Source organism: Thamnophis elegans, chromosome 12 (assembly GCF_009769535.1).
Source record: "Thamnophis elegans isolate rThaEle1 chromosome 12, rThaEle1.pri, whole genome shotgun sequence".
Taxonomy (NCBI): domain Eukaryota; kingdom Metazoa; phylum Chordata; class Lepidosauria; order Squamata; family Colubridae; genus Thamnophis; species Thamnophis elegans.
In genome coordinates, this window is record NC_045552.1 from 12,615,681 (window position 1) to 12,640,065 (window position 24,385).

Genomic DNA, 24,385 nt, shown 5'->3' on the forward strand with positions numbered 1-24,385 from the left:
TTTTTTGGCAGCTGCTGCACACGGCTGACGCATATTTAAATGGTTGTCCACTAGGACTCCAAGATCCCTTTCACAGTCATCACTATTGAGCAAGGTACCACCTATACTGTACCTGTGCATTTTGTTTATCTTGCCTAAATGTAGAACCTTACTCTTTTCACTTGAATTTAATTTTATTAAAGAGTGCCCAATGTTCACGTTTGTCAAGATCTTTCTGTATCTTAAGCCTGTCTTCTGGAAGTGTTGGCTATTCCTGCCAGCTTGGTGTCATCTGCAATGTATTGATGCACAACAGTGCATGTGCAAAAGGTGATTTCCATCATTTTCACCAACCTGACTGGTTTAATAACACACCCACATACACACAGAGAGGAGGGAAAAACCGCTTTCTCCAATGTTGGTTGCAATAGGATACTCCATGTATTGTAAAGAGCAAAGCAGGGCCTAATCATGGCCACCATACTCCTGGCGCAAGACGACCTCAGCTAGATCCAAGCTTTTAACTGCCCAGGTATGTAGCTGTCCTCCAGATGATTATGGACGGCATGGCGTAATGCTACAAGATGACGCAGCATTTCGGGCTGTTATTCTGCGAACGTACCTGCTGTTGCAAGTTTTCTTTCTCCTTCAGCAAGTCGCCCATTTTCACATCCAGCTTCTTGATTTCCTCTGTCCATTTCTGGGGAATTTACAAAGTCATGGTCATTCCCTTCCCCATAATAGTGGTGGCCCAAAGACCCCCTCCTTTTGCAAGGTGGACTCTGGCGATGGCATAAGGAATACAGCGAGATTAAGAGCCGAGGTGGCGCAGTGGTTAGGGTGCAGTACTGCAGGCCACTTCAGCTGACTGTTATCTGTAGTTCAGCGGTTCTAATCTCACCGGCTCAAGGTTGACTCAGCCTTCCATCCTTCCGAGGTGGGTGAAATGAGGACCCAGACTGTGGGGGCGATATGCTGACTCTGTAAACCGCTTAGAGAGGGCTGAAAGCCCTATGAAGCAGTATATAAGTCTAACTGCTATTGCTATTGCTATAAAGCCAGACAGTCTCTTAAAAGTTAAGGGGATGGTCTAGCTTGCCCTTGTTACTTGCAGGAGCAATGTCTTAGTTATTCTGGAACACTTCATCTTTATTCTGCAGGAGGTTAGTTTATTGTTATTGTGCCTCATACAGCGAGATTAAATGCCATCTTCAGTGGACATTATAACTATAAAAATAAAACAAACACACATCTTTCACATGCTTTACAAATGAACTGAAAACCCCTAATATTGAATTAATATTGCACTATACAGTAGAATTCAATATAGTTATTGCTCTGGGACAGAAGCTGTTTTTCAGCCTATTTGTCCTTGTTTCTATTGCCCTGTACCGTCTGCCAGATGGTAATAGTTAAAAAAAAAATAGGGTGCCCAGGATGAGATGGATCTTTAAGAATGATTTGAACTTTCTCGTGACCCGACAAAAGGGCGAATGACAAAACCGCGCCCGACTAAACCGTGTCGCTAAAACCGCGATGTCATCAACGCGCCGACAACAGTGCGTTGACAACAGCGCATCGACAGAAGGGCGATTTACAACAGCGCGTCGGCAGAAGGGCGATTTAAGGTAAGAGTTAGGGTTAGGGTTAGGGTTAGCGTTACGTTTAGGGTTAGGGTTAGCATTACATTTAGGGTTAGGGTTAGCGTTACGTTTAGGGTTAGTGTTACATTTAGGGTTAGGTTTAGGGTTAAGTTTAGTTTTACAGCGCGCTTCTGTCGCCGCACTGTTGTCGCCGCGATTCAGTGCTCATTCGTCGGAGCGCTTTAGAACACGCGGTTTTGTCACTGCGGTTTAGTTGGGCGCTGTTTTGTCGTTCGCCCTTTTGTCGGTGAACTGAACTTTCTTAAGGCAGCGGGAGCTATAAAGCTCTTCCAAAGAGGGGAGAGGGCAACCATGTTAATCCTTTGGAGGGCTGTCCAATCTGCCACTGTGCAATTGGCCAACCATACACAGGTGCAGTAAGTTAAAATGCGCTCTCTGGTGCAGCGGTAGAATGTCACCAGCAGTTTTTCATTCAGTTGTCTCCTGAGAAGTCTCAGGTAGTTCACTTAAAAGCACAGCACTGTTGCAGAATTATTATTTTTTTGCCTTGGACATTTTCGTTGGGTTGCTAGAGAGAAGACTGACGCAACGACCATCAATGGCTAAACTCTACCTCTGATTTTAATTTGAAAGGATTTAGCAGTAAGATAAAACTGCTTTCTTCCAAATGGCCTCCGGGAGTTTTAAACTTGCTTTTTGAAAATATGAAAGTGTTTATTCCTGAGAAAAAGCATCAATTCTGATAGAAGCCTCCACCCCCAACCCCCCCCCCCAATTCTATATATTGGAGAACCGGAAGCCGTTTCTTATGAGCCATGGTGGCACAGTGGTTAGAGTTCAGAACTGCAGGCTACTTCTTCTGCCTGCACTTTTTTGGCAGTTCGAATCTCACCAGGCTCAAGGGTGACTCAGACTTCCATCCTTCCGAAGGGGTTAAAATGAGGACCCAGATTCCTGGGGGAGGGGCATAGGCTGAACTCTATAAACCACTTAGAGAAGGCCGTGAAGCATTGTGAAACGGTATATAAGTCTAAGCGCTACTGCCATTGCATATCGGATGGCCCTTTCAAACTTACTTCTTGGTGTGACAGCTAGAATTTGGTTTATGCGTCCCCAAGCGCTGCATATAAGAATGGCAAAATCTGAACGTTACCTGCCGGCACCACTCTTGGATAGCGCTTCCAGAGAGGGGTCCTTGAATGCTGCCATCTCGCCTCAGGTACACCTCCCCCTGATCTGTCTCATACAGGAGAGGCTCTGCGTGCGGCTTGGGAGGATGGACGCTCAGCCGGATGACTTTGAGGAAGATGCCCGTGTCTTCTGCTTTGACCACTGGGATGAAGCTCAGCGTGTAGGCGGTGGGGAAAACCTGGGGCTTGAAGGTTTTTAAAAGGGAGTCTGTCAGCAGGCGGATTCTGTCCTCTTCCTTGTGGTCGCATTTGACGCCACACACCAAGCCGTTGTCCTCAACCCCCACAAAGAGGCTGCCCCCTTCGCTGTTGAGAAAGCCACAGATGTACTTCCGCAAATGATGCTTCAGCGTTGTCGTCAGGTATTCTCTGCTCCCTTGCTTGAATTCCACATTCCGCGTCTCTCCACCAATGAAAGCGCCGTAGAATAGACATTCTCTCCCCACAATCTCTTTATGGACAATGGCACTGTCTGAGCGGGTGCTGTTCAGGAAAGTCACTGGCCAGTCGACCAGTCTCCAAGGGTAATGAAGGCTTTTTCTGATGGGCTTAGCTCTGTTGTCATTGGGCAGTTGCTTCCTTGTCTCGGGCCCTGGCGGTCCTCCTAGGAGAACATCTGATCTGCTTCCCATGGAATCACTCTGTAGGCATGATGAGTAAAATTCAAGCGTATAATCAAATGTCACCAGTAAAAGGACTTGCGGCTCTGCAAGAATGTAGGTTCCTGTTTTGGTTGAGCAATTGTGATAAAAATTACATACCTGCATAGACCCAATATTTCCTGTTGTGCTTTATATACAAACATTGGTGTTTAAACAGGGAAGGAAGGGATTAAGCAGTGGCGATGATTGTTCTTGAATTCTAAAAGCGGAGTGCTTTTTCAAAAGGCAACTGGACTTTCTTTTGTTTTACCTGGAAGAGCTTTCACTTCTCATCCAAGCTTTTTCAGAATTGAAGAAGCTCCTTGGATGAGAAACGAAATGTCTTCACAGGAAAAAAACAAAGTCCAGTTGCCTTTTGGAAAAACACCTTTGAGGCAACCATGACCTGGATGACTGAGAATCTCCATGGATACTGGAATAGTTGTCATTGCTGAAAATTCTGAAACCAGGGACGGCTTTATAATTCAAGATCTATACTGAGTTTGTCTCCTTTGTTGGTTTAAAATAGCCAATTGTTAATATGTGTAGCACATAGGATGGTTTGGATCTCTGTGCCCTGCATCCTAGTATGCCATGGACATATTTTCCCCAAACTTTGTGGCTAATAGGAGCTTCCCTTCAAAAAACCTAAGTTCCCACTTAGAGGACTAATATCTTTTTAAAAAAAGGTTTCTTAGGGCAAGCTTCTGAAAGTGGAAAAACAAACCTCACCAGATGGAACACTTTCACTTCTTTTCCTTCCGGAGCCGTCTCCGACTTTGTCAGCCTAGGGGCTGCCTGTTTGCCGCTGGTTGGAAGCACTTCCCTTGGGTCGATCAGGGACTTTGTGGTGTCCCTGCGACCAGCAAGGTTTTGTCTTCCTAGTCACCATCTCTTTGGGATGGTTTAGGTCCTACCGGACCGTCCAGGGGCAAAAGTGTCATCGGTGGACTCGGACTGTCGAGTCCGCACGATGTATCGTCACGACGTTGGAGCCGAGGTGGCGCAGTGGTTAAATGCAGCACTGCAGGCTACTGCTAGATCAGCAGTTCAGCGGTTCAAATCTCACCGGCTCAGGGTTGACTCAGCCTTCCATCCTTCCGAGGTGGGTAAAATGAGGACCCAGATTGTTGGGAGCAATATGCTGACTCTCTGTAAACCGCTTAGAGAGGGCTGAAAGCCCTATGAAGCGGTATATAAGTCTACTGCTAGTCTACTGCTATCCTCCTCCTTCTCATCTCCTTTTCAAAGCCAAAGAGCCAGCGCTGTCCGAAGACATCTCCACGGTCATATGACTAAATACCGAAGGCCCACGGAACGCGGTTACCTTCCCACCAAAGATGGTTCCTATTTTTCTACTTGCATTTTTACATGCTTTCGAACTGCTAGGTTGGCAGAAGCTGGGACAAGTAACGGGAGCTCACTCCATTACGCGGCGCTAGGGATTCAAACTGCCGATCTTTCTGATTGACAAGCTCAGTGTCTTAGCCTCCTAGAGCTACAGGGTTCAGCAATTATCGGCGTGGCAATCCAATATATTTAGATGGTGTATAATTGATGTACCGCATTGAGGGTGAGGCTTATATAAGTCAGTTTGAAATGATAATTGTGACTACATGTGTCTAAATTTCTTATTGTCTGTTGGCATCAATATGCTCTGAAGCTTATTGCAATAACTTGGGAGTTATTTAGCCACATGGAACCAATGTCTCCAAAGAACAAATCTATTCTGTATTAACTCCATTTGAAGTGACACTTAAAAGCTGAGTTTACCCTGCCTGCTGCAAATTAAACCTTGCTTAAGGGTACACAGAATGGTGGTTTTAGACTTGAGAGGAGGTAGCTGCGTCCAAGCAGATGCTAAATCCCCAATCTTTTGCAATTTTTTTAAAACAAAAAAAAAAACAATTGCAAAAAATGTACTGTCTTCCAACCATTTACCATGGCATGCTTATTTTAGTGCATGGTGGGTAACCAATTAGACTATTCTGCTTTAATACTATTTTAAAGGATTATGGGAAAAAATCTAGATGTGCTGAGAAATATTTTGTAATACATGAAGGTGGCCTCTGTTATGTCATGGTGAACCAAATTGGGTGCTATCCTTTTGCTGAGAGAGAAAAGGGGTTATGTGGCAAGGAATAAATCTCTTATTAGAATAGCCAAGCTTCTCCTGGCTATTGTGGCGCAAGGAAAACATTGATTGTTATTTATTTCCCTGCAAGAGAGAGAGACAGAAAGCAAAAGGCGTGCATTTCATGCACTTTGCTTCCTGCACATGTACTGTACGTGTATCTTTCTCCTCGTGTGCTTGGATAAGGGGAGGATTCTGAGAACCTTTAAGTAGCAGTTAACCAGTGGACTTTGACTTCTCCACTGTTCTGGCCTGCTTTGAGAATGCAACCTGATATTAAATACTTTTCATTGTTGCTCTTAAATGGAAGTTTGTACAGCGATTTTAAGTACAAGAATGATCTGGCTAGTGCAGTAAGGGTGATTCTTGATTCCTGTCTTCCCGGTGTTGCATAGAGAAGCTCTTATATATTCTCAAGAATTTAGCATATAACAGCTATCCTGCTTTTTCAAACTCTTAGCATGGAATCCCTCGTACAGGGTTCGGCAACCTTAAACACTCCAAGAGCCACAAAAGTCCTAACCGAAATCCCCCCATCCAATTCTGGAGCCAACTGGAAGTCCGGTTCCCCCACTACAGAGTCTCCTCCTAGTATGGCGTCCTTTTTCCCCTGCCAACTGGAAATCCGGTCCCCCCACCACCACCATAGAGTCTCCTCCTAGCATGACATCCTTTTTCCTCTGCCAACTGGAAGTCCAGTTCCCACACAATAGAGTCTCCTCCTAGCGTGGCATCCTTTTTCCTCTGCCAACCGGAAGTCAGGTTTCCCCTCACCATAGTGTCTCCTCCTAGCATGGCGTCCTTTTTCCTTTACCAACCAGAAGTCTGGCTCCCTCTACCATAGAGTCTCCTCCTGGTGTGGCATCCTTTTTCCTCTGCCAACTGAAAGTCCGGTTCCCCTGCCATAGTCTTCTTCTAACACAATGTCCTTTTTCCTCTACCTGTCCTAACCAAAAGCCCTAACCCTAACCCTAACCCTAATCAATTGTGGAACCAACCAGTGACAGGGAGCTGCAGCAGAGGGATGAAAGAGCCACACACGGCTCCAGAGCCGCAAGATGCTGACCCCTGCCCTAGTGTAACAGAAGACTTAGCTTTCTGGCACCTTACCTCTCTGCTAGTTTTGGTAGCAGATGCAGGCTTTTTGCCTTGTCCCACCACAAGAGTTTTCCCCTTCTGCACAAGCTCTTTGGAGAGGTTGTGTTCTGCCTCCGAAGCTAGGAGCAGTTGTTTGAGGACTTGCTCCAGGCTGATTTCTGTGGCCACCTGAACCAAAGCGAAGGCCTGCTTACGTTTCTTGATCACTTCAATATCGTATCTTTGGAGTGTGACACTTGCCATCCCGAGGATGTCCTTCAACATACTGCCAAGATCTTCACTGGAATGTTTGGGGTTTAAGTTTCCAATGTAAAGGAGATAGGTTTGGATCTGACCAGAATGATCATCATCTTCAGCTTTTGCTTCTTCCAAAGCTGCCTCTGGAACCTGATCTACATTGCTGGCTACTTGTACGGCTTCTACTACGATTTCTGGAATTATTTCCATTTTTGAGACCTTAAAGAAAGGTTTGCATTTGGTTGTATTTCTCAGGGGTTGCTAGATGGAGCACAGAAGAGCTCATTAGGTCATTCGACATGGGTCTTGCTTGAAGGCATCGGTAGTACATGATTCAAGAATGACCTCTTCTTTTATGGCTTGCTTCTGCGAAGTAGAAACAGAATTTGGCTCTTACAAAGGATCACGGGCATAAAACCTCTGTATGGAGATCAAAGCTTATGGGAGAAACAACCCCCCCCCCAAAAAAAAATGTCATGTAGGAGAAATGGAGTGTGGGTGTTAATTGTAATCTGGTCATAGGAGATTGTTGCTGGTGTTACTTGGCAGCAACCTTTCAAACAATAGAGTATGAAAGCTTTACAATCGGATTTGACTTAATAGATCATATAATGAAGATTCAGATATTAGATTTATGCAGTGGTGGGTTTCAAATAATTTAGCAACCGGTTCTCTACCCTAATGACCAACTGAGTAGGCGGGACTCGGTGGTCATAGCAATAGCAGTTAGACTTAGATACCGCTTCATAGGGCTTTCAGCCCTCTCTAAGCGGTTTACAGAGTCAGCATATTGCCCCCAATAACAATCCGGGTCCTCATTTTACCCACCTCGGAAGGATGGAAGGCTGAGTCAACCCTGAGCCGGTGAGATTTGAACAGCCGAACTGCAGAACTGCAGTCAGCTGAAGTAGCCTGCAGTGCTGCATTTAACCACTGCACCACCTCGGCGACTGGGTGGGCATGGAGATAAGGTTTGTGTTGATAAATATTCCTCTGAAAGACTGTTTGCCAACCTTGCTCTTCATGCTTGTTAAGGAAGCCTAGGTCAGAAGACTTGTGTCCACCCCATGTTTACCATACCTCATCATGGCCAAATGTTGGAAGCCTGCTGTGACTATAGTCGATGGAAAGAGATGGAAAGATAACACTAATGAAATGGGCTGAATGGATGGCAAAAATGAACCCAAGTTAGTTTATTGCTTCTATTACTAAGCTTGTAGCACAAGTAACTTGACACTCCATCCAAAGCTATACAAACATTTGTCTTACCTCGAGCTTCACATCCTTGTGCCATATAAGGAGTTGGTTCTCATACATTTCTTATTAGCTCCAGGTTTGTTCAAAAATTGTGCTACTGCTAACCGTGCTATTTCTCAGGCATATATTCCAAGTCTCTCTTTAAGAGTTTAAATTGTGAGGTCATAGATGTTCTTGTGACAATTCTAGCATATTCACTTGAGCCCATGGTAGACCACATGGTTAGGAAGCATTTCCCCATATAAAAAGATGTCCTTTATTGGCTCCAGACTGAACTTCTTAAAAAAAAGATCAATTTACAGAATTATTGGAACTATTGGAAAATTATAGTCGTTGCTATTGAAACTAACCAGTTGTAAGACTAGTATTACTTCAGGCAGTCAACAGTGTATAGCAGGGGTGTCAATTTCATTGAGGGCTGCATCGGGGTTGTGTTTGACCTCGGGGGGCATGGCCAGCTCGTCACTCGTATCGGGGTGCCTGTGGTGGCAAAGAGCTCTGCCAGCAAAAACAGGCTCCCGAGCTCCGTTTTCACCTGCAACCCTCTGCCAGTGAAAACGGAGCTCAGGAGGGCTGCCTGTGGCCCTTGCAAGCTCCATCTTCACTGGCAGAAGCACTGCGGACCGGCCCTTCATTGTTTTTCAGGGCGGCTCCGTGGACCAGATCCAACTACCCTGTAGGCCAGATCCGACCCCCGGGCCTTGAGTTTGACACCCCTGATGTATAGCAAACCTGTGCCACAAATTGCTTCCACTGTTAAGCAATTGCCAGTCATTAAGCAGTCATATAGGGTTAGCCATGGGCTTTTGTTGCTAGATACTGGCCGTAAACCCTGGTTTCTGAAAGAAAGTTATAAATTAGGATCACATGATCACACAGGGCTGCAAACAGTTGTAAATGCAGGCTGGTTGGTGAGTATCCAAAATGCAATCAACCTGATCGTATATTTTGGGTCCAGATGTTAAGGGGTTTTTGGAGGGGAGGCAGGCGGTGTAACTTCAAATGGCTGCTGAGCAACTGATAGTAATTTTTCTCATTGGGAGTCACCCAGATTGGTTATAAGATTAGGCCCAGGGTACTTGCGAGACCGTCTACTGCCACCGGTAGCCTCCCACCGTCCAGTACGATCCCACAGAGTTGGCCTCCTCAAGGTGCCGTTGGCCAGGCAGTATTGGCTGGCGACCCCCAGCGGGAGAGCCTTCTCTGTGGGAGCGTCTTCCCTTTGGAATGAGCTGCTCCCGGAACTTCGCATCATCCCCAACCTCCGGTCCTTCTGGCGCGCCCTAAAAAGTTGGCTTTTCCAGCAAGCCGGCCTGGCCTGAATAGAATAAATTATTAATTTTAAATTGTCAATTTTAATTTAATCCTAAATTTGATGTAAATTGTCAATTGAAGTTTATTGGATTTCCTGTTTAATCGTTTTTTAACTTTTGCCATATATGTTTTTATGTTGTACGCCGCCCTGAGTCCTTTGGGAGAAGGGCGACGTGTAAGTCCAATAAACCAAACCAAACCAAGCTAAATAAATGTTCTAAATCAGGGGTCCTGGAACTTTTTAAACAGGGGGCCAATTCACGGTCCCTCAGACTGTTGGGGCCCCGGACTGGCTGGGTGGGCATGGCTAGGTGGTCATGTGATTGGGTGGGCCTGGCCAATTTAGCAGTCCATTAAACAATACAAATTAAACTTTGCTATGCTCTTGGGGGTGGAAAACAGGTTAGTGAAGGGATGTGGCTGCTTTTGATGTGTGTGTGAGAGACTTCTGTTTGTGTGTGTGTGTGTATGTATGTCTCAATCTCTTTCTAGGTGGGCCGATGTAAGTAGGGCGGCCTTGTGGTGCCACGCGGGGCGGATTAATGCCTTCCGTGGGCTGTATCCAGCTCGTGGGCCGTAGTTTGAGGATCCCTGTTCTAAATCAATAAATCTATTTTGTATATCCCGGCAGTTCATGGGATAGTACAAAGCAATAATTCCCACCAATCTCAGACCATGCAGTCATCCAAGTAAAATTGTTTTAGAAAATTACTGTCTTGCTGAAGCAACTTTAAATGTTTGTAGAGATTCTCAGTCATCCAGGTCATGGTTGTCCCAAAGGTGCTTTTTCAAGAGGCAGCTGGACGTTCTGGTTTTCCTTTGAAGGTGTTTTGCTTCCCACCTGAGAAGCTTCTTCCGCTCTGAACCTTGGATGAGAAACGTCTTCAAAGAAAAACCAGAAAGTCCAGCTGCCTCTGGAAAAACCACCTTGGAAGCAACTTGAATCTTCGTTTGGGCTGTGTTATGAACTCGGATCTTGGAAGTCCTGCATTTAGCATCTCGTGGTTGACTTGAGGCCAACAGAAACATTCAAGTCATCTTTTTTTTGTTGCTTTTAAATTTTATTTATAAACAAAATCATCAGAGTAAGTGCAGAAAAAGAACATTGGCAGGATTCTTCCTGCTACCTGCCGTAGGCAGTGCTTACAGAAACGGTATTCTGCAACCAGGCAGTTAATAGCAGAAACAGGTGGCCTGGGCAACCAAGAGGGTGGCCATTCCAACGCACCTTTCCAGCGCGTTGCAGTCACTTCTGGAGCCTCCTTTCTGGAATCGGTTTATTGCCTGTGAATTTTCATTCTTTGTTTTAGGGGCCCTCTTGCCTTGCCTTCTGGCCTGGCCTGCGGAGGAGACTCCTCTTCCGGAAGTGTCTGGGAGAGGAAGAAGCGACCCCGGGGAAGGAGCGGCGGGGTGTGTAACTTGGCAGAAAGAAACGCTATGGAAGGCTTGTACCTTTGCCTAACGCTTTTTCCCAGTTCAGGAATCGGAGCAGGCGAACAGCCGTGGGCAACGGAGTCTCAGCGTTCATTTGTCTGCCTCCCAAAGGACAAGCTGCTGTGGTTATTGTGGAGGAATTTTTTTTAAAAAAGCATCACATACTTGCTTTCCAGACACAAAGAACACTTCAGTGGAGGACTGGGAGAAAAAGCAGAATTGTGGGCACCAGGTTAATGACCTCCTCCTCCTCCTCCTCTTACCTACTAGCAGCAGAACCTCTCTAACTACAGGACATTGGGGCCAACCACTCAAGTGCCATAAAAATAAATACATTATTTTCCAGCATACACGTACGACGATTCAGGTTTCCCTACCGGAATTGGTGGGGCAACATGAAAAAAGAAGGAAGGAGCCTATTTCTGTATCTCTCTGCTATCTCACCTGCCCGCCAGGTAGGTAGGTAGCTATCTAGGAAACTCTGCCAGAGTGAATTGGGAGGTATATTAAACGGTACCACACGGTAGAAGAGGAGACGTGGAAAATCCCCAGAGGAAAAATTGAAATGGTTGCCATCTCAAGAGCAAGTAGAAAATTTTCAAGATGGAGGGCAGGAGTGAGGGAGGTGTGTGTGTGTGTGTGTGTGTGTGTTGCTTAGTTGTCATGCCCTATGCCACTTCAGTATAGGACCACACGCCTCCCATCCTCCGGGCTCACCTGTAGTGCTGGAATGGTAAACAACATAAATGTTGCGTCAAAATAAATATAAAGAATTGTCTGCCCATCAGCCAGCAGTGTGTGTGTGTGTGTGTGTGTGTGTGTGTGTGTGTGTGTGGAACAGCTTGAGTCCTCAGTACAGGAAGAGATTAACAGCACCAAGTGAGAAGAAGGAAGTGAGATCTGCAGGCAGGGAGTACAGCTTGCTGGTTAGGGCTCCTGCCAAAACTCCCACCCCACCCCTGCACCCAAGGGAGTGCATCATCTGGAGTGCAGCAGCCCCATGTCCTCCTCAGGTGGCTTCTTCTCATCAGTTTCTTCTGCAGGGCACAGAAAAATGACCTCTTGACACCGTCGTCGTCCTCCTGTTGCACAGAGAGGCTTCTCGGAGAGAGCAGCGAAAGAAGAGGCTGTGATTAAAAGAGACGGGCCGAGCCGAATGCAAGGGCCACAGCTCCACCCACCGGAGGCATTCTCGCCCGTCAGATACGGTCCCCAGAGGCCACCAGCGGAGAGCTGAGGAAACTTCTCCCTTACGTCGAGAGTCCACATGGAGCTTCATACGATGATTCGGGATGCCTAGGACCTTCCTCCTGCAGGAAGTCACCTTTCTCCTGCTGGCTAAGAACGGTGTCCCGGTGGATTCCGTGGACGCGGTGGCTGCAGAAGGGAGACACGTATTTTTACGTGCCTTACGTGGAGAGCTGAGAGGGCCAATGATTGCGCCAGGAAGGGTCTTTTTTTTTTTGTTCAGAACTTGCCCTGTTTCAACTTGTCAATGTGGTAGGTGAGTTTCAGCGCTGGCCCCAGTTTCAAGCCCATGTACTTCATCATCATGTCACTACGCAACAGGAGCAAGGCCTTGCCGTCAATCTCCTGTAGGCAGAGAGAGCAGAAAGAGGCAGGTTTGTGCTGTGCCAGAAGTAAGAAGGGGCTGGATTAGGGCGACTGCTGATCTCTGAGATAATACATGGACAGGGCTGCCTCGTTCTGAAACGCCGGTTGCATAGAAAAGGGAAGTTCTTTCACATGCCTTGACATCAGGAGTGACACTTATCAAAACCCCTTCATTTGCATCGGCTTTACATGGAGATTAGAGGCTTAGGGTTTTGGCTTCTTTCTTAGCCTACTTGGGAGAAAAGTCTTTAAAAGTGGCATTCAGCCTTTTTAAAAGACTCCTCAAGTAAAGCTCCTGGGAGCAGCTCTTTACACATCTGCACTGAAATTAGTCCCTCTCTCTATTTCAGGGGTGTTAAACTCGATTTCATTGAGGGCTGCAGGGTTGGGGGGGGGCGTCCTCCGGAGGAGGCATGGTAGGCGTGGCCAGCTTGACATCACTCATGTCAGGGGCGGGGGTGCCTGTGGTGGCCTGAATGCTCTGCCAGTGAAAACCGGATCCTGAGCTCCGTTTTCAGCTGTGATGGCCTCCTGCAACCCTCTGCCAGTGAACACGGAGCACGGGAGGGCTGAACTCCTTTTTTTTCCTGTCTGAGGCACCATGGGCCAGTCCTCTGCGGTTTCCAAGGCAGCCCCTGTGGGCCAGATCTAAGAACCCCGGAGGCCAAACCCACCCACGGGCCTTGAGTTTGACACCCCTGCTCCACTTCAATTCTTATGCTAAGATTGATGGTCAGATACATTCATCCTACGTTGCCCACTGACTATCTGACTGACTCCCTGGAGAAGAGCCTAACGCTGGGAAAGATGGAGGGCAAAAGAAGAAGAAGGGGATGACAGAGAATGAGGTGGCTGGATGGAGTCACCAAAACAGTCGGCTTGAGCTTAAATGGACTCCAGAGGATGGTAGAGGATAGGAAGGTTGGAGGAATGTTGTCCATGGGGTCGCGATGAGTCGGACACGACTTCACAGCTAACAACGACAACAACAACATTGCCCAAATGATCCTGTTTACTGTTGAAAGGCACCAAAGCGTTGCCTCCTGAGTGTGTCATTGAGATATTGACCTTCTCGGAGGGAAGAAAAGCCTAACGGAATTATTAATAATGTGTTAAATTCTGCCTTATCAGGAGGAACCATATGTTGGGGGGGGGGGGGCAGCACTTCCACCAGGAGGAAAATACTACCCAGGCCAAGTCAGATGACCCTGAAATCATATTTACGTGTTTTCGGAAGAGATCTGCGTGGGGTCCCAGCTGGGGGTCAGCGTCTCTTATAAACTGCATGACGTCTTCTACCGTCCAGGCAGAGGGATGCCGGGTCCCCAACCGTGAAGTGTCTCGAGAACTCAGGTATCTGTCAGAGCCTGAAGGCACAATGGAAAAAAATAGGAGTAAACCCGCGTCCGGCGGAAGCTCAGGGACTATTGAGCTTTTGAAATAGAACAGCGGTTTCTGGTGACGCTTTCTAAAACCACAAGCCCTGTCAAATCTAATGAATGACCCATTTATCATTTGTGTAGAAAGAGGAGTCGAACTTATGACCGCAATGGAGCCCAATTGTGGCCTTAGCTCTGTAGCTAAGTGAGACCCTTGTTAAATGAATTTTGCACTCAACAAGTTAAGTGAACACAGTTATCAAGTGGCTTCCCCATTGACTTTGCTCTTTGGGGGAGGGGGAGTGTCACGTGACCCTGGGACACTGCAATCATCATAAATATGGGTCCAGTTGCCAAGCGTCTGGGTTTTGATCACATGACCAAAGTTCGTAAGTGTGAAAAATAGTCATACGTCACTTTTTGGGTCCCACTGTAACTTCTGACAGTCACTAAGCAAACTGTTGTGAGTCTGGGACCTCCTGTATTGGCACCAAACCATGGGTCGTTTCCTGCCAGTTTTAAGCTCTTCTATAGAAGAGGTTCCACAAATCTACAGTGCCGTTTAGAACCGGTTCCAGCTCTCTCCCACTGCCTGTCCGCACATCATCAAGATGAAGAGCGAGAGGAGGAATTCTGGGAGTTGAAGTCCACAAGTCTTAAAGCTTTCAAGTTTGAACACCCCTGGGGGTTTTTCTAAAGTGTTGGGGGTGCAAGGGTCTTATGTGCTTCAAATGCCAGAGTTTCTGAGCCAACATTTTAATTGCTAAGCAAGAGCGTTGTTAAGTGAGTTTCACCACATTTTACACGTTGGCCATGCCCACCCAGTCACATGGCTGGCAAGCCACTCCCACCCGATCACATGGCCAACAAGCCACTCCCACCCAGTCACATGGCTGGCAAGCCACTCCCACAAAGCAGACCACACCTACAGAAGAGGTTCTAAAAAATTTGAAACCCACCACTGCACCAAACGCTTCTAAAGGGATAGCTGGAGTGCCGCTTACTGCCCAGGATTCATGAAGTCCCTGTCCCCCACTGTTAATAGGACAAAGGTAAAGCTAGATTGCTTCATAGAAGGAAAGTTTTGAGATCTCTTACCCCCAGCACTCAGCCTGTGCCCAGCAGGGGTGCTGCACTGGGTGAGGCTGGAGGGCTGATGGAGGTGCCGGTATCCCTGGAGCCGGAAGTCCCTTGAGTTCCGAATGGGACTGGACATGCTAACGGCATTCAAGGCGGAGTCAATCGGGTCCAAGCGAGGCTCCAGAGGTCCAGGGAGACTGTCGTTCAAGACAAAGGTTTCCCCTGGAAGACAGAAGCAACTGGTCAGAGAGAGGCAAGCAATGGTGCTGTTGTGTATACAAAACGTCTCGAATTGTTAAGCCAACAACATGGAGCAAATTTACTCAGTTAGAAAGTTGGGAAGGAGGGATTCTGTTCACCGCTTTGTATCAAGTTCTTCAAGATAATTTCCCAAGCCGCTGCGGTGGCGCAGTGGTTAGAAGTGCAGTAACTGCAGGCTACTTCTGCTGACTGCCAGCTGCCTGCAATTTGGCAGTTCGAATCTCACCCGGCTCAAGGTTGAACTCAGCCTTTCATCCTTCCAAGGTGGGTAAAATTGTTGGGGGCTGTTAGGTAAGCTCCCCGTTGGGAGAGCGAGTACGTTTAGCGAAGCGTTGTGAGAGTTGTGTTGGAGAACACACAAACCAGCATAGAGAGACACTGCAGTTTAAATAGGTTTTTACTTTCGTGGAAATAGAGGTATCAGAATCCATCAAACAGTCCAAGTCATACACGGATAAGACAGTCAGTCATCAACATCTTTCAGTTAAGGGATAATCCAAATAACATAGTCCAGTATCATACAATCAGTTCAGTACTCAAAGTTTGCTAGCAGTTGCAAAACTTACAATAGCTCACGGCACTCAGATCAGATCAGCCCAGCATCTAACGAAACAGAGAGAGAACTAACAGTCGTTCTGGCTCCCTCTTATGGCCGACTGAGGAAAACAGCAACCAATCACATGTTACAGTAGATTATATTCCTAACAGGGACAATGGGCTGACTATAAACCACTTAGAGAGGGCTGTAAAGCACTGTGAAGCGGTATATAAGTCTAAGTGCTATTGCTATTCTCTCTACGTAACCAAGTACAGTCATTCTCTTCCTGTCCTAGAAGTTCTGCAGGGAAAACAGTCCATTGGTTCATCCTGGAGAACCCCTGAGATCTCTTTGACCAGCCAATGCACTGGAAAGGCCAAGCCTTTTCTTGCTAAGAGAGACCATCTTCGCATTCCCTACGCATGTTATGGCAGGATGGCATTAAAACAAAGCACCAAGTAATTTTGGTTCTGCTTTTTCTTTTGAAATAGGAAGCTATCTAGACATCCCTTCATCTAAACAGTACTGCTTTTTTTGTACACGGGTGCCAGCTCTTGGGCAGAAGAAACATGGAGCATTCTCTGGCATATGTTCCTCGTTTCATTCCGGCAGGAAAGTAAATTGTGGTTAAGGAAGAGACTCTCCAAAAACTCTGAAGTCCAGCAGTGAAACATTCAAAGCCAAATTCCATCAAACAGCCATTTCTTATGTGCTGCTGTTGGTTCAATGCTACGTGGAAGGATGCGGAGAACGGCTTGTGCCAGTAATGCTTCTGGACTATATGTGCCATCAAGCCCTCACATCTTCTGAGTGGGAGATTTTGATCTGCTGAACTATGACGTCCTATTTAAAACATCCTCCAAAGAGTGTCACACATTGGTCACCCAATGGCATCAGAGTGTGTTCACGGTTCAGCTAATGAGATAAGTTCAACTCACTTTAAAAAAAAAAAAATCACATCTATTTTGAGCTGCTCACCATAAGCCTTTAAACCAGTGCTTCTCAACCTTGGCCTACCTGAAGATGCATGGACTTCAACTCCCAGAATTCCCCAGCCAGCTCTGCTGGCTGGGGGATTCTTGGAGTTGAAGTCCCCGCATTTTCAGGTGACCAAGGTTGAGAAACACTGCTTTAAACGTAGTAAACAAGCCACAGTCCATACAAATTTTCCCTTTGTTATATAGAACACAGAACAGGAAGAGAAATCAGAGATCTTCTAGCCCAACCCTCTTCACAAGACTCTCTACCATTTCAAACCAATGGCTGTCCAATTTTTTCTTGAAAACCTCCAGTGATGGAGCATCTACAGCTTCTGTGACCAAGCTGTTCCACCGATTAATTGTTCCGCCAGGAAATTTCCTCCTTAGTTCTAGGTTCAAGGAGAAAAGCTCCTTGATTAGTTTCCACCCATTGCTTCTTGTCCTGCCCTCAGGTGCTTTGGAGAATAGCTTGACTTCCCTCTTCGTTGTGGCAACCCCTCAAGTATTGAAACGCTGCTATCGTGTCACCCCCTACTCCTCCTTTTCACTAGACTACACGTACCCAATTCCTGCAACATTTCTTCGTACGTTTCAACCACCAGTCCCCTAATAATTGTTGCTGCACTTCCTGCCCTCTTTCCCGAGTCTCAACATCTGTTTTATATTGTGGCAATCCCAACTGGATGCAATATTCCAAGTGTGGTCCTGCTTTCCTGGCACTTTCATACTGAAAGCAAGGCAAATTACTGCAAGCATAAAGGTAAAGGTTCCCCTCGCAAATATGTGCTAGTCGTTCCTGACTCTAGGTGGCAGTGCTCATCTCCATGGTCATGTGACTAAATGCCGCAGGCGCATGGAATGCTGCTCCCTTCCCACCAAAGGTGGTCCCTATTTTTCTACTTGCATTTCTACGTGCTTTGGAACTGCTAGGTTGGCAGAAGCTGAGACAAGTAATGGGAGCTCACTCCATTACTTGGCGCTAGGGATTCGAACCACCGAACTGCCGACCTTTCTGTTCGACAAGTTCAGTGTCTTAGCCACTGAACCACCACGTTCCTGCAAGCATAAGAAATACTATTTTCCCTCCTGAAACAGTTGTAACGGCTTCTGTGCCCATCATCATATGGCAACACCCATTCATAAATGAGAAAAAACTTTTTACTAAGAAGAGACTCTTTGCCATGAGTGGTAAACAGAGCTTACTTGTATGACAGAAGCTGACGGGACTCCCAAAGGAGTAAGATGTTACGAATTTTGAGGGCTCACTTATTTGTTTTAGTAAAGAAAGAAACATCATTTACTAAGAGTTCAATGAGCTCAGAGACCTGTTCCATCCAGCCATAAATCCTATTCCCAAGTATGTCCTTTGATGCTATCTGGGAAGCTCACTAGAATAGGAAGTTGTTGTTGTTGTTGTTGTCCTCAACAACCAGGACACAAAGGGCATAAGAAACACGTTCCATACAGTTATCATGGATAAGAAACAGTGACAAAAAAGGTCCTGGGCAACAGGCCTAATTTTGCCTTTCAAACCAGTTGGCATAAACGTCCAATGGGAACTGAACATTCATCTTCAGCTTACAAAGCGTCTCGCAAGAAATAAACTTGGGCTAGAGAAGACCACTCACCCCGCCTCCGCGGAAATGACAGAACTGATTACATGCAAGAATCAAAAGGCATTTTGTCCATCTGAACACTACCGAATAATGTATTGTATGTGGGACAAGAGGGGCCAATATTTTATTTCAGGATATTGTGACTGCTAGAAGAGCCATGGTGGCGCAGTGGTTACCACATAGTATTGCAAGCTAACTCTGCCAACCGCCAGCAGTTTGATATTGATTGTCTCAAGGTTGATTCAGCCTTCCATCTTTCTGAGGTGGGTAAAATGAGGACCCAGATTGCTGGGGGCAAGAGGCTGACTCTGTAAATCGCTTAAGTATAAGTATAATCTTTATTGTCATTGTACTTGATTACAAAATTGGTTAAATTTTTTTTGCTTAACTCTGCTGTGGCACGGGCTCTAAAGCACCGTGAAGCGGTATGTAAGTCTAAGTGCTATTGCTATTACTATAAAGTGTAGAAACAACCTCAGTTCCAGTAATTTAAATGTATAGATGGCTTTTGCTTTCACGGTTATGCACAGACGATGGGGAGCATGTAGATTAAGGAGCCCAGCAAAGAAGCTAGAAGGAAGGAAGGAAATGTGCTTCCTTGCTGTGGCCCACTGTCTGCAATCCTGCTTGATAAAGTAGAGCAGAAGGCAATGTCTGCAGTGCACAGCTGAGCTGGAAGTAGAACGCGGACATGAGTTTCAACCTACGCTGCTTGTTAAAGGCTGGGAAAAGAGGCTGTGCTCACCTTCCAAAGGGTGATGGTCATTCTTTGGTAACTTGGGGGACAGAGGAGCACTGTATGGAAGGAACTCTTGGGAATACCTCTTTGTACCCCGGCCTGGTCCCTGCAGAGAGCCATCTAACGAAACGCTCCTGTCTAGGAAGAGAGAACAAGCCCTGCTTAAGATCACCACACCTTCTTTGGGAAACGGACATTCTGCCTCGTATCAGCAGAATTGCCATACTATACGGACTGGTCATTGGCTGCCATAACAATTCTTTTCCTTCTCCTAAATGGCCCACACCAGCATCTATATTTCACCAGCAGAAACAACTGTATTGCCGAACTAAAAGATGATATTGAAAACTCTGGGTGTAACCAACCATCTCATTATTGGTTCTATGCAATAATTGGGGGAGTTTTATGAAAGGGACAGTGGCATTTTGAGGGCCAATAATTACTTCATTTGGAGAGCTTTTAATTTTTGTTTAAAAAGTCTTTTTTGTTGTCCTAACTGAAACAAATTGGTGGTACCATTTCCCGTATATCTTAATTCCTATACCCCCCGATGGGGAATCTATTGCATGCTCTTAATAGAGTTAGGGAATGACAAAATGCCTCTTTATAGTTCATTTGATCCCCTCTGTTGTTTTGTGCAATTGCTGGTTTCAAGCTTCCTGCGTGTCATTTATTCCTTGACTGTTTGCAGTGGTGCTTTTCAAAGTGATTCTTAAAATGTATTTTTGCTCATCACAGGTGAGTTTCACCTGTTTCAGAGCCCTTTGTTTGGCTGACTGGGGAAGCTTCAGAATATGAAGCTAAATGCCAAGACAGCTATTTGTGAAAATTTGTGTAAAGCTCAATATTAAAACATACAAAAATGTTACAAAATATTCAACATTTCCTTCTTCATGCAATGTCTACTTTTCTAACCCAAGTTTCTTAAGACTGGCACTGGTTCGTATTAAAACATATGGGACACCATCCCTCCCCCTGGGAAATTGATTAATTCGATTTAAAATTTACCACTGGTTCTCTAAATTAATTTAGTATCTTCTCTGAATTTTAGATGCACAAGAAAACCCAATTCCCACCTTTTTCCTATTACGTAATGAAAACAGTCATACTTGTTCTAGTCTTATCTTATTTTTACTGGAATTATTGGCTGCTCTAGTCAGAAATGACTCAGAGTCATGTTCACTTCAGTCGCCGTAATATGGATCAATAACTATGATAAAAAGGAACACATCAATATTATACAACCCACATATAGCACCTAGGTATATGATAATTGGCCACCTCAACTGGTCAGATGCGGTATCTCCAAGTCATTCTAGTAATATAATCCTCAAGTATTATGTCAAGTTGCAACTGGGAAACTCACACCACAGGTTATTTCAAAAACACACACATCACATCTTTGACATGTCAAAAGGAATGTGAGGGCAAGCATTACTTTACTGAATGCTGTTCAAAAATAAGATAAATAAATGGAAACTTGAACAATGGAACCCCAACTTAATGGACTTTGGATGCAACAAATTTTCATCCAGAGATACTCCTGAAATAACTGACAAATTTATGGCATCCGAAGTAGTCTGGGTATTTATGCTAATGATGCAAGTGACACAAATGAAATAATCGCGATGAATGAGGCAAACTTCCATTTCCACAGATATTTGGAGTCATCGGCACTCTTCTCCCCCAACTGGTCTATTCAAAGTTTTATTATAATGCATTGCTTTTTAGTTTTCAAGTGGGCTATCTACCATATTGAAAATCACTGTCGCCACCAGCAACAACCCATGAACAATAGTTAAGTCTGTCATTGGTTTTTGTCTCAGGTAACATACTTAGAACCTAGAATCTGAGGCACTTTAATAATATCATTAGGAGGAAAGACCCTATCAATAATGTTCTGTGCTGTATCAGGTAAAGAAAATGCATAGACAAGTCCTTGACTTACGACTGGTTGCTTAGCAACCATTCAAAGTTATGATGGAGTCCCCCAAAGGTATTTACGACCTGATTCAGACTCGCAAACAGAAACAACCCACCTCAATAGTTATGTGACCACATGTCAAGTACTCAGTAACCACAATGCATTGCAGCATGCACAGAGCCGAGGTGGCGCAGTGGTTAAATGCAGCGCTGCAGGCTACTTCAGCTGACTGCAGTTCTGCAGTTCGGCTGTTCAAATCTCACCGGCTCAGGGTTGACTCAGCCTTCCATCCTTCCGAGGTGGGTAAAATGAGGACCCGGATTGTTGTTGGGGGCAATATGCTGACTCTGTAAACCGCTTAGAGAGGGCTGAAAGCCCTATGAAGTGGTATATAAGTCTAACTGCTATGGTTGACACCATTTGGGCTAAAACTAGCATTTACTTCTGGTTTTCAGAAACAAATGCCCCATAGCAAACAAATGGGTTCCCTCTACAACTATGGTGTTGGTTTTAAGATTCTAACGGTCACTTTGAGACCATGGCGTTTGCTTAACGACCGCTGCAAAAAAGGTCGTAACAGGAGGTCACTCAAGTGGGTGATCTGTTTTAATGACTGTCATGAGTTACAACTGAAATGGGTGGGGCTCCGTTATGGTTGTAAGTTGAGAGCTATCCATATAGCTTTGAACTCCAGGTTTAAAAGAGATGCACAAGAATAGGCAGGTGGTAGAAACAGGTTCAAAATGATTAATGATGGGCAATGGTTTGGAATCAGGGGTTAAATGCTACCGGTTTGCAAAGGTTTGCCCGAACCGGTGGTAAAAATGCTACCAGTTCGCCTGAACTGGTAGTAAAAAAAAAAAATTGCTACCGGTTCGGGCAAAACAGTCTTTCCGATGATCAGCTGTGACATGCGATTTATATTAGCTGGAAAGCAGGATTTCCTGCTTTATAGGTAACCTAAATTATGTGGCACAGCAGATCTCCCTCCCACACTGTTCGCTTACCTTTGCAGGCACACTTGGTAGCAGGCTCCACCTGGACATCATCACGTCCGTTTTTGATGCTCTGCACATGTGCGGAAGGTCCTGAGCATGCGCAGAGGTGGCGCATGTGTGTGTGTGTTTACATTGCAAGGTAAGTTGATTTTACCCCTGTTTGGAATCTATTTGGGGAAATACTGTAGTCCACCTGCAGAGATTTCCATGAAAGCTCTCTGACCTAATCCTTACCTGGTAGGTATTTGTCATGGTCGTAGTCTCTGGAATGATGCATGTGGTGCTGAGTGAAGGGCTGGTTCCCAAAGAGGTTGTCACTACGCAGGTTGTGGCAAAGCTTCTCAAGGAAACGGAGGACGTAAGTGATGCTATTCACCGCTGGTAAGTTTAGAGTGTGCTGCTCATGATCAAACACAGCTGAAAGAGGAAACCAAGGAAGTCAAATATATAAAAATGCTATAGAGATGACCAGAAAAGATCAACATCCCACCACCACCCTCCCCAATCTGTCTCTGCTTGTCGTTCAGTGCATTAAAATGCTTTCCAGATTTTCCTTTGACTTCAATATCCCAGCGAGAATAAATTAGAACATTTACTCCATTAGACTAGAACAGGGGTCGGCAACTTTAAACACTCAAAAGAGCCACAAAGGTCCTAACCGGAAGCCCCCCATTCAATTCTGGAGCCGACTGGAAGTCCAGTTCCCCCACCATAGAGTCTCCTCCTAGCACGGCGTCCTTTTTCCTCTACCTGTCCTAACCGAAAGCCCCATCAAATGTGGAGCCGGCAGGCAACAGGGAGCCACAGCAGAGGGAAGAAAGAGCCACATGCGGCTCCAGAGCTGCAGGTTGCTGACCCCTGGACTGCATTACTTACTCCAATGCAGGGGTGGGCAATAATGATCCCTTTGCTACTTCTGAACTTCAAGCCCCAGAATTCCTAATAGAGTCAGAATTCTGGGAGTTGAAGTCCACAGGCTGTAAAGGGTCCACAGTTAGTGTATACCCCCACCCCCGCTCCAAAGGTTTCTAAAAACACACACACACACACACACACAATGCTGCATTGCTACTATTAGAACTTCATGGCTATATTGTGGCTGGCAGACATGTATCCTCGGAGATATTTTCCCAACAAAGTAGGAAGATCAACATGAGGGTTACCTGAAATAACCTCTCCTCCGTGGCCTTGTTTAAGGAATGAGAAGACAGTCTTCTGGTGGTAAGCACAGTCAATGCAAGCTTGGACTGCTTGCTGTAGGACTATGGATGCTCGAGCGGGACCAAAATGGTCAGGCAATTGCTGGATTTTCTTTTTGTCCAGGTGAGGCCCGGGGCTACCGTTTTTATTCAAGTAGATGCAAACTAGGGGGGTAGGGGGTTGACAGGAGAAAGAAACATATAAAAAGCCTTCAATACTTAATTTGACAATAACTTTGACTATGACTGTAGCTTTGTTGCTTGTATCCTTATGATTTATACTGACTGTTTCCTAGTATGATTCGATTGCTTATTTGTACCCTACGATTATCATACCTTATGATTCGTGACAAATGTATTTTTTCTTTTTATGTACACTGAGAGAATATGCACCAAAGACAGATTCCTTGTGTGTCCAATCACACTTGGCCAATATGCTATGCTATGCTATGCTATGCTATGTTATGCTATTCGAAAAAGCAGAGATACATTTCTTGTAACTCTGGATCAGGCAACAGTCCCTTCTTAATCTCTCTTTTCTGCAAATGAGTTATCTAACCTGGCTGAATTCCAGAGAACAGATCCATATGCTGCATTAGTTTTTTGAGAGTCTATATATCCTGAAAATTGCTCTTTTTTCTCTCTCCATTATATAATTTAATTTGCCAAAAGCTGCTGGATACACCATGAAGATGAGAGGCTGAGACTCAAGCTGCAGCTCTGTTTCTGAACCTTGACAACTTTCAAGATGTGTGGACTTCAATTCCCCTGATCCAGCCCCCCCTCTGTAGTGAATTAAGTGAAAAGCACTGCATCTGTATCTGAAAAACACCTTTACACCTTTTAATTGCGTAAGCCTCTTGAAGATTCTTCAGGGTGAGTGATCCTACATAGCTAGGTTTATGAATCCATTCAGCAGGCTCAAACAGAGAGGTTTGACACCCGCAGAATGGATTGTTCAATGCATATGAAACATTCAGATTCTGCTTCCTTATAACATCCTTCCCCTGGAGTGGAGAGGGAATGGAGATTTTGCGGTATCCTTCCCCTGTCACGCCCACCAAGCCATGCCCACAGAACCGGTAGTTAAAATCTTTTGAATCCTATCACAGATCCCAGCAAACTGCCCAGTTTTCCTCAGATGATAGCAGGAACTTTTAGAATTAATA

General features: G+C 45.5%; 2 protein-coding genes across 5 annotated transcripts in view; both read right to left on the minus strand.

Moving 5' to 3' along the window:
• Positions 1-324: 324 nt before the first annotated feature.
• On the minus strand, positions 325-8,200 carry SLFNL1 (schlafen like 1). The gene is made up of 4 exons (XM_032227738.1): positions 8,153-8,200; positions 6,659-7,144; positions 2,737-3,414; positions 325-679 (listed from the first exon to the last, which is right to left on the minus strand). The coding sequence occupies exons 1-4, from the start codon at positions 8,198-8,200 to the stop codon at positions 557-559; spliced, it is 1,335 nt and encodes a 444-aa protein (XP_032083629.1). The 3' UTR covers positions 325-556.
• A 2,836-nt stretch (positions 8,201-11,036) lies between these two features.
• SCMH1 (Scm polycomb group protein homolog 1) overlaps positions 11,037-24,385 on the minus strand; it is a 45,250-nt gene continuing 31,901 nt past the window's right edge. For 3 of the 4 annotated variants that reach the window (XM_032227807.1, XM_032227806.1, XM_032227809.1), the window contains 6 exons: positions 23,181-23,381; positions 22,252-22,434; positions 19,102-19,233; positions 14,980-15,183; positions 13,727-13,869; positions 11,037-12,481 (listed from right to left, as the gene is read on the minus strand). In XM_032227807.1, the coding sequence (XP_032083698.1) occupies positions 12,356-12,481; positions 13,727-13,869; positions 14,980-15,183; positions 19,102-19,233; positions 22,252-22,434; positions 23,181-23,381 (989 nt within the window). In that variant the 3' untranslated portion in view covers positions 11,037-12,355. The remainder of the gene's footprint in view (positions 12,482-13,726; positions 13,870-14,979; positions 15,184-19,101; positions 19,234-22,251; positions 22,435-23,180; positions 23,382-24,385) is intronic. The other variant, XM_032227808.1, reaches the window with a different exon arrangement.